The sequence below is a fragment of the Dipodomys ordii genome, unplaced genomic scaffold (genome assembly GCF_000151885.1).
Source record: "Dipodomys ordii isolate 6190 unplaced genomic scaffold, Dord_2.0 Scaffold43, whole genome shotgun sequence".
In the NCBI taxonomy this organism is placed as follows: domain Eukaryota; kingdom Metazoa; phylum Chordata; class Mammalia; order Rodentia; family Heteromyidae; genus Dipodomys; species Dipodomys ordii.
In genome coordinates, this window is record NW_012267259.1 from 11,125,937 (window position 1) to 11,136,425 (window position 10,489).

Below are 10,489 nucleotides of genomic sequence, written 5' to 3' on the forward strand. Positions count from 1 at the left end.
CCCCGGCCTGAAGCACAGAGGCTGTTAGGCATCAAGGGAATGAGACTTCCTGGCTTATTTGCTTAATTTTCTCCAGCCTCTGAGATCTGATACAAACCCACGGATCCACCAGTGTACAAATTCTGTCCTATCCATTACTAGCCAAAGAGAAAGGAGATGAGGAGCTCTAGGGTAGCTTTTGCAGAACCACTATGGTTTCCTTCCTCAAGAGATTGGATTTTATTTTTAAGGTTCTAAGGAATTTCCATGCCTAAAAAAGAAAAAAAGTCAGGCTCTGTTATTCCTCTGCGTTGTTCTGCATCTCTTCTAGCAGAATCTTTTCTCCCCTCGGGTCTGGAGATAGGCAGCAAGCTGGGACTTGAGGCTGTGGGAAATGAACGGGAAGGTTGCAGCGCAGCCTCCAGCAGCAGGCGGCTCTTGGCAGCTCTGAGGGCCAGTGGCTGACACCACTTTGGTGATGACACTATGGAGATGGGATGGGCCACTGTGTGGACAACGTAAGTGGTTCTTGGAAGAACACAGTTGGCCAGCTTTAAAAAAAATAGAGTCACAGAACCAAAGGCCACATTTTTGCTCTCCCATCAAAGAGTTAAAACAAGTGGCCTAGTCTGTTTTCCATTCTCTTTTGTTTTCCCAGCTTGCACAGTAAAGCGCAGAGAAAAAGAATTCACCGTGTGTCACCAACTGAGTAGTGTTAATTTGCAAAAAGTTTACAAGGCTGTTTTTGGTCTTTGTCTGGTGCTTAGCCATGCAAAATATCTGTGAGCATCATCTGGGAGTGTCTGCCGGGAGCCCGCGCTAGCCAGCAAGCCAAATTCATTCTCGCCGGAGGGAATGCAGCGCCCAGATTGATTTTTGATGCTGCGCTACTCTCTTCACAATTCTTTCTTCATGATCAGGCCTTATGGTTTCTGGTCAAATGAACACATTCTTATTCTCTAGAGTGTGCTAGGGAATGGTGCTTGAGTGTGAAGCAGGAGCCTAATCCCAGTTTAAAAAGTATATACCCTCAGGATCTGAGGGAGATGATCTTTTCCTGTCATCATCATCATCATCATCATCTTTTAACATATCATTTGGTTTGTTTAAACTTCTAAGTCAAGTAGTTTTTTAATGACAGCAAGAGGAGACTTCTGCCTCCAATATCAATATCTTAGAAAGAATATCATCTACTACTTTGTGTTTTGCTGTTAGCTAAGTATTATAAGGTAGATATTAATTAGCCTCATTGACCCTTAACCTTTATGTTAGAATTGATTTATAATTGGCTATTTGATAATAATACTCAGCACCTTTTAATAATAAAGACAAACACTCCTTGGCACTAAAAACTCATGCATTATTTCAAAATATATGAGCAATTTGTTTTCATTGTATTTTTTTTTTTTTGCTTAATTTAGTCTTACATTTCTTTTTTCTAAGCCAATGGTGCTCTTTTTGGAAGGGTCTGGTCCATTAGACTTTTTAAAGAATCATTCGTAAGCATGATTCAGGATGGAACTATTAAATACTTCTTTCCCTTATCATCGCATACCTCATTCCTTCCAAATGCCTGAAATGGAGCTTACATTTCCATAAAAAGGAAAGTCACATGGAAAGCATATGGGTTAAATATAAAATAAGTGTGGTGTTTTGTTTTGTTTTGCTTTGTTTTAATTCCAGAAGAATCCCATGAAGTCTGGGTGAGATGAGTGTATTTGTGTATATTTTTAGTTATGTTCCATGGAAGAAAAATCTACATGACAATTTGGTGGTATTATCTGGCATAGTTCTTGCCATTTAATATTTATATGCTATGCACTTTTAACAACATAATATGTTTTTTGGGGAGAAGAAAAGTGTTTATTACCTTGCTTAGAAATGTAAATTCTGTCAGGGATTGTGTTCTTAGAGCTAAGCTCATTCTTTCTGCCTGAGAAAAACAGATTCTCTGGAGCCTGCTATATACAGCAAGGATTTAGCCAAGTATAAACATCTTTCTGATTATATGGGACACATCATTTGTTCACTGTTTCTGTTGATTTAGACACTATTTTTAACACTCTCAAATGATCGGAGTTTTTTCCTACCTCAGTCATTAAATAGTAATGGTAAGCCAACTAATCCATTTTAAATACTCAAATTGCTAATTTTATAAAAATTTCCATGTCCTGGTTTTCACATCATAAATATAGGTAGCTCTCATACAGCATTCTCTCAGTATATTGCATTCAGAGACTGAAAGATGATCCGGATACCCTACAGCTTATAGTTTTATCAAGGAGATTGTAGATATTAGTTACCGGGCACTGCGTACTTAATGTATATTATTTCCTTAGTTACTTGCAGAAACCCTATGGGCTAGGAACTCACATAGCTCAGGAACCACAATGCCATGATTCAAATATCTGGTAGTGAAGCAGGTGCCTTAAACCATTCCATCTCCTCTTAAATCCATGCCAGTGATGTTGATTTCACTTGATCACTGTGCCTTGGAGAGTCATTAATGCTCCATAGCATAAAGAGAATCGCTGCCTGGGGCCCTGGCCGGTTTCAGCTCAGTGAGGGGCAGCAGCAGGCCAAAGCCAGGCCTAGGCATTTCTGCAGAGGTGCAGCAAGCAATTGTTCTGTGGCCTACAATAGGATTCTCTCTCTCTCTCTCTCTCTCTGGAAGTTTCTTTGGTAGAAAACATGGAAAAAGCCCTTCCTACCACAAACCTCTGACGTCATCTTTTCTCCCCTTTTCCTCAAGTGAGTTAAGCTTAGAATAGATGCAAAGGGGGCAGACTTAAAGGAGAAAGCTGCCCTGAACGCAGCCTGGGAAAAGCAGCCACGAGTGGGCAGAAGCTCCTGCTTTGTGTGTATGTTTGGAAGCTTCCAGAACTACTAGTACCCATAAATGACTCATGCCTTTCCTTATATAATGACTTCAGTGTGTAGAGCAAGCAGTTTGGAGTTCCTAATTTTATCAAATTGGTGGGGGTGGGGCATCACAATTTCCCACCTTCATACACACTTCCCTGTTATCAGCATTCCCTGCCAGAGTGGGAAGATTGGTGACAACAGTGTACATAAAGGCCCACACTGGGTGCTGTGGAGTCCAATGGCTTTTGGCAACTGTGGGAGGATTTACGTCCGTCCACCATGGTGGTGGTGGTTTCACTGTCCTTAGACGCTGTGCTCTGACTTTTCATCCTACCTTCTCTCCTCTTATCTTCTGATACTCATCGATTGTTTTACTGTCTTCATAGTTTACTTATCGAAAATATTGTTGGGCTTATGTAGTAAGTAGCTTTTCTGAGACCGGTTTCTTTTACTTAGTAGTACACATTTAAGGCCTTTCTATGTCTTTTCATGGCTTGATCATTTCTTTTGAGCACTGAATACAATGCCATTGTTAGGATGTTCCACAATTTATCTGTTCACCTATTGAAGGACTCTTCTAAGTTCTGACAATTATGAGTAAAATTGTCCTAAACCACCATGTACAGATTTTTGTGTAGACATAACTTTTAACTGAGTCAATACCAAAGATTTATTATTGGTTAAATGTATGGTAACCCTGAGTTTGGTGTTGTCAGAGGTTGCCGAACTGTCTTCCAAAGGAGCTGTGTGATTTTACATTCTCACCACCATGAATGGGAGGGAGCCACTTGTGGCTCTACCTCCTCACCAGCATTTGATATTTTCCATGCACTGGAGTTAGCCATTTGGGAAGGCATGTAATAATATCTAATTGTTTCAGTTTTTCACTTCCTTCATGAAATATGATGTAGAGATTTTTTTTTTGCCAGTCCTGGGGCTTGAAGTCTGGGCCTGGGCATTCTCCCTGGACTCCTTGTGCTCAAGGCTAGTGCTCTACCACTTGAGCCACCATACCACTTCTGGCTTTTTCTGTGATTAATTGGAAATAGTCTCACAGACTTTTCTGCCTGAGCTGGCTTCAAACTGCAATCCTCAGATCTTAGCCTCCTGAGTAGTGAGGATTATAGGCATGAGCCACTGATGCCTAGTGAGAATCTTTTCATATACCTAAATGTAATTTGAATATCTTCTTTGTTTGGTGAGGTCTTCTCTTTGGTATTAAGGTCTATTAAGGTCTTTTAAGGTCATTGACTCATTTTTTTAATTGGGTAGTTTGCTTTCTTATTATTAAGTTAGAAAACTTCACTGAACAATTTGAGTAATAGTCTTTATCAGATATGACTTTCTACTTTCTTTTGTTGTGGTTGGTCATGGGGCTTGAACTCAGGGCTTGGGCGCTGTCCCTGAGCTTTTTTGCTCAAGGCTAGCACTCTACCACTTTGAGCCATAGCTCCACTTACAGTTTTCTGGTGATTAATTAAGAGATATGAGTCTCATGGACTTTCCTGTCCCAGCTGGCTTTGAACCTCAGATCTCAGCCTCCTGAGTCACTAGGATTACAGGCATGAATTGCAAGCACCAGGCTTCAGATATGACTTGCAAATATGTTCTCCCAATCTGTGACTTCTCCTTTTCTTCTCTTAATCCTTGGGCCTTTTTAGGCCATCTTGAGCAAGCCTTATCCAAACCATCCTTCTTTCTTTACATACATCCTAACCAGCTTCCAGCAAAGGAGAGATTCACTAGACCAGAAGAATATTGGAGGGGACCCCTTGGTTCCATGTCCCTTCAGGGGCGTGGATCAACTGCAAAACGACAATGACAACAACAACAACAACACCCCAAAGCAACATTGGATTATACAACTAGCCAACATGGTGGCCTGCTTATATTTTTATCCCTGAACTTGGCTCTCTCAGATCAGCTTACAGAACCACAAGAACTCTTTCTTTTCTAAAATATAGAACTCAAATTTTAAGAAATTATTGCTTTCAGCAAGGACATTTTCAGGACTGAGCTATATTAAAAGATAAGAATATTACCAATTCATTCTGAGCCTTTTGATCTAATCTAGCACAACATTCAACTCACAACTGACTAGCGTGACAAGAAATGAGACTATGGGGCTTCGTGCAGATTGATATCGATGAGTGTTTTCACCAGAGGCAATCACGATGATGGATGATTTCAGACACTGGTTAGATTTCCAGAGGAAAATACGCTTTGAGTGTTTGAGACACACTGAGATCCTCCTCCAAGACAGAGATGGAAAGGTGGCATGCTCCACAGTCTGTTCCATACAGTTCTGTATCCTTGGGATTCTGTGGGCACTAATGTTGCCTTGTAAGAATCAATGTCATCGTTGCACTGGTGATTAATTCTCTGCTATAGCCCAAGCATTTTCAAATCTCTCATCTTCTTTTGGCCCTTAGGGAATTCTGTTGGGTATTCACAAACTCCTCTGTTCATTCATTTAACAAATGCACCTGCTCTATGTGGCTACACACTGACAAGCTGGCATGGCCTGATGATAATTGATGCCTATGTTATAAGTGGACAGACAGAGCTGTGGCAAGAAGTTTGTGCCAAATTCTTCCCACTATTGAAAGCACAGGATAAGAACAGAGATTTTTTTTGGACCTTCTCCTTCCTTGTGGTCTCCTTAGTTCTTTTTGTTGTTGCTGTGGGACTTCAACTCTGGGCCTGGGTGCTTTCCTCTATGCAGGAAGCATATTGATTATAGGCTATCCTGGACTCCCAGTGGCTCTGACTCTACCCACTGAATGCTGTGTCTGTAGGAATTCATGGGTGTTCCTAAGGGTATGGGTGAGAGCTCATCTGGGGGTCATTTAAAACTTTAAACGTTAAAGAAGAACACACAGACACAACACCTCCTATCAGTATTTATCCAAAGGGAAAACAAACTTTAACTGTTACATTCACTGGCCAACAAAAAGAGTTTGATAAACATGAGGATTGTTTCTATGAAACAACTACATGCTTTGGGATGATTCAAAGAATGAGTTATTGAAACTCTTTTTACCATTGAAATTGAGGTGGATAAGACAGTTGTGAAAGTTTGGGGAATAAAATTCTAGAAGGATTCTGCACTTGAGCTGTTAGAAGAATGACTCTGCATTCTCATTCTACTTAAAAGAAAGGAACAGCTGATACTGTCAGCATTTTACATTCAGACTAATTGAAGGGTGTGGGTTCTTCTTTTTCTGTCACTGGATTTGACCTCAGGACTTTGGGCTTACTGAGCAGGTGCTCTACCACTTGAGCCACATTTCCAATCCTAATTGAGGATTCTGACAAGGAAGAAGATAGACCAGAAAGTGTTAACTGGTGGATAAGTCATTCACAATCATGTAAAGCTAAGTAGGAAGGGGAAACAGAAGAGCTGTTTAATTAAAAGGTGTAGCAATTCATGCAGGGGCTAGCAATCAATGCCCTGTGTGTTTCATGGATTGAAGAATAGCAAAACTAATAGTTAATGATGTTGTAATGAAACCATAGGAGAGCCATGCCAAGAAAATTACTTCTGAGCAATAGAAAATTACTGATTTGATTAAATAGATACAGTAGGGTTTAAATCAGAATGTAATGTTTATGGTATGTACATGGTGTTTGACTGGGTGTGAGGGGAGGGGGATACTGAAGTTTGAGTTCAGGACTTCTTTCTCACCAGGCTCAAACTCTACCATTGAACCACATGCCCAACCCTTTCGTTAAAGCTATTTTTCGAGCTAGAGTCTCACACTCTTTGCCCGACATTAGAGTGAGCTCCTTGCCTCCTAAGTAGGTGGGATTACAGGCATGTTTCCACCATATCTGGCATGTTTTTCAGATAACATCTCACTCACTTTTGCCTTGGCTAGCCTTGAACCACAATCCTCGTGTCTACATCCTCCAACAGCTGGGATTGCAAGTATACACACCATTCTTGATTCTGTACGTGTTATCCCCCCTAATTGCTCGCTCTCCCCTACTGCGTTTATCTTATTAAAAAAAAACAACAACAACTTTGTATTTGGCAAGAGGAGAAAGGCACAGACATACTTTAAAGGAAGCCCCTAGCTTAAAGTATTCTGTATATTTTGAGTGTATTTTAGGGGAATGGAGAATGTGCTACCTCCTGGAAAATAGAAATACTAGTGGCCTCTATTATGTCGGTTGAGGAATTATTAGATAATAGATTTATTAAGCCACTCATCTTTAGTAATCTATGAAAGAAATGCCAGAAGATTGTGACTAGAAAAATCCTTGGGTTTCCATGGGTATTTCACTGTGCCTCCATCTTGGCTTTGGTAATTAGGGAGACGTCTCCCCACAGGAATTTTCTATATGCCTCTAGGTGTTTTAGTCAGACGGTACCAAACATGGGGGGGGATGATGTCATATGGAGGAGTGACAGAAACTTTATGTCTGAAAAATATTATTGAAGCTGGGTCACAATAGAGAAAGGCTAAGCATGTTGGAAAATCAAGGAGCCATTCTGATATTCGTGTCTTCTAGGCAGAGGACACATTGTTTGCTATACTGAGTGTTGGGGAGTTTAGGGCTTGTTGGGTTGGAGCAGTCATTTTCACCAGGGAGTGTTTCTGGAACCTTAGTCTTTAAGACAGCAGAATAATAAAAAGTGACAGGTTTCCTAACATTTGTTGAACTTTCTCTCTCTCCAAATGGTCTGATAATTAACGACTGGTTACTTCCAGTCGCTCACAAAGAAATGACAAAACCCCAAAGGAGTTGAACACCCTTTAAGGGTTCAGAAGGAAACAGTGATTTATCAGCTTCTCCTCTCTTTATAGTTTTCTGAATCTTCTCCCCGCCACCTCCCCCAAGAGTAATTTGTTTTTAAAATAATTTACTCTTGTTTTAAACAATTACTCTTCCTTAGCCTTTGCTTGCAAGGCTGGTTCTCTGCTCTGTTGATGGTTTTGTTGTTGTTGTTTGCTGGTTCCATAGGCGGTAAGGAATCTTTCTTGCCTGGCAGGGCTGGTTTATGAACTGAGGTCCTCGAACACGTCTGTTTAAAGCTGTTCTTGAGTAGCTGAGAGCTGCGGGTGCCCGGCCCCAGTCATCTTGTGTTTTATAAATGAATGTTAAGAGAATGGTTCCGCCTGTGCTCCTGACCAAGCTCCGGTGGCTCCCTGACCTTCCACAACCGAGCCTTTGTTACACAGGGCACACTCACTTTATAATGCGGGTTGTGGTCTGTGATGATTCTGCGACCCGGCCGCCCTCTCCCGCCAGGCCCACGACCCGCGCCGGCGCGGGAGAGTGGCTCCCGGGCATGGCTTCCCTCCCTCCGTCACCTCCGCCCTTCTCGCGCCCCGCCGCCTCCGCGGGCCCTGCGCTCCCGGTTGTCCCGCGGCTGTCCCCGCCCTGACTCGACCTCTCCGGTCCCCGCAGGCACCGTGACGGGAAACAGCAACTCCACGTTCATTTCCAGCGGGCAGGTGATGAACTTCAAGGGCGACATCATCGTGGTCTACGTGAGCCAGACCTCGCAGGAGGGCGCGGCGGGCGCGGGGAGCGGCGCGGCGGGCGCCGAGCCGGAGCCGGAGCCGGAGCCCATGGCCTGCCCGGTGCAGGAGGAGACGCTCGGACACCCGGACTCGTTCGCGGGCAACGGGCCGCGCTTCCTGGACACCTGCGCGGGCCCCGGGCTGCCGCCGGAGCCCGAGAAAGCATCGCGGCCGGTGCAGGAGCAGGGCGCAGCCGAGGCCTGAGCGCGCCCCGGCGCCCCTGCAGCCCCGGACCCGGGTCCAGCCGGGAACGCAGCCCACCCCCACCTCCCCAGCCCCGGCCAGGCACCCGACTGAGCCCCAGGCAGGACCCAGAGGCACACGTGGGGGCCGGGCTGGCCGGTGTCCGCCCCCTTCCTCCTGCCCTCCCCAGCGAGGATCGGTACCTGAGTGCACAACGCCCGACCTTCTCTCCACCCGACCCCGGCCTCTGCCTGAGCCGCTGTGCGGTGGGACTCCTCGCGTCCCCTCCGCACGCCGGGCGGCCGCGGGTCGGACCCTCTCCCTTCCCCAGCCACCCCCACCCCGTTCTGATTTGTGACTTGGTGACGTTTGTTTCGGGACCATCTTGCTCGGTGGAGATCTGCATCCCCTCCATATTTATAGTTCACTTTTTTTTTTTTTGTACTCTGTGTCTTGTTACTTCTTCCCCTTCCTCCACCTCTTCCTCTTCTTCCTCCTGGACTGTTTAAGGAGTTTTCTAGAAAAAAAAATTGTCTCAAAGGTGCCAGTCTCTTTTACAGATTTTCTTCTGTGACCCTTCTCAAGGCTATTGGGCTTTGAGTTTCTTTTCTTTTCTTCCTTCTTTGGGTGTTGGTTTTGTTGTTGTTGTTTTGTTTTGTTTTTAAACAGGGGCTCATCCTGTAACCCAGGCTGGCCTGGGATTCCTGAACTTCCTGCCTTCACCTCCTTTAGTGCTGGGATTACCGGTGTGCACCACCATACCTAGCTTGGGACTTTCATTTTATGAAAAATATTCAGTGTATTCATTTTTATAAAAGAAAAAGGGAATTTCCTTCTTCTGATTTTTTCTTTTTTTGGTGGTACTGAGGGTTGAACACAGGGCTTTGCCCGTGCTGAGCACACACACTACCACTTGAGCGACAGTTCCACTTCCAGCTTTTTTGGTGGTTAGTTGGAGATAAGAGTCTCACAGACTTTCCTGACTGGGTTGGCTTTTAACCCCAATTTTCAGATCTCAGCCTCCTGAGTAGCTAGGATCACAGGTGTGACCCACCAGTGCCCAGCTAAGCATGTATAGATTCTTGAAAACGAAGTTCAGTGAGTGACCTTCTCCCCTACTTGGTTTATTTGTCCTCACTGACAGAGGCAGTAGGCACTTGCCAACTAAATCACTAAAAATGCACATTTCTGCTGTTGGGCATTTTACTGCTTGATGTTTCTCTAGAAAGGATGCGGACAAAGAGCAGGATGTGGAACCAGGCCACCTACAGAGTGATAAGAAGGTGCCAGGGAAGTTGACGAAAGAAGGAATAAAGTTTTCTAGCTCAGAATGTCATATATGTGACTAGGCAGCAAGCTCTCTTTTCTTCGGAAGCATGAGTTGTGCATTCTGCCATTTAACCTTATAGAAGTAAAAGACAATCCTCCTCGCTTCCAGTGCATTTGAATTACAAATTAAATCCTCACACTGCAGATATAAGAAAATTATCATGATACAGGTGCCCTTCTCATGGCCTTGATCATCTTGCCAGGAAACACAGATAAGTCAGACCGAAAGAAGTCACCTGGGCAGAATTCTCTACTGTGTCCAGTGAGCACCAGTTCTCATTAAGTGCTGGGGGAATAGTTCAAACACTTTTCTGAAGCAAATTAAAAATAATTTCGCACATCTGGCATGGATGGGAGTGTTAAAAGTGACCATTGATCAAACTTCAGAGGCCATCAATGCCCAGCTGGAGTGAATGGCCAGTCCTCACTGGTTTCTTGCTCCACATTGTACTTTTCCTGGAAATGGTGGTGGTTGTAGCGGATTGTGATTTTTAATACAAGAACAGAGGACAGCTCTAGTTTCTGTGACTTGGCAGGAAGTGATTGCAATGCTATGATGAGCCACTGGTGGGAAGTTATCAATTGTTATGCTCTTGTGT

The 10,489-nt window shown here is 43.9% G+C and overlaps 1 protein-coding gene across 1 annotated transcript in view; it reads left to right on the forward strand.

Moving 5' to 3' along the window:
• Tnfrsf11a (tumor necrosis factor receptor superfamily, member 11a, NFKB activator) overlaps positions 1 to 8,582 on the forward strand; it is a 31,354-nt gene extending 22,772 nt beyond the window's left edge. The window contains exon 11 of the mRNA XM_013018895.1: positions 8,104 to 8,582. Within this exon, the coding sequence (XP_012874349.1) occupies positions 8,104 to 8,582 (479 nt within the window). The remainder of the gene's footprint in view (positions 1 to 8,103) is intronic.
• Positions 8,583 to 10,489: the final 1,907 nt, after the last annotated feature.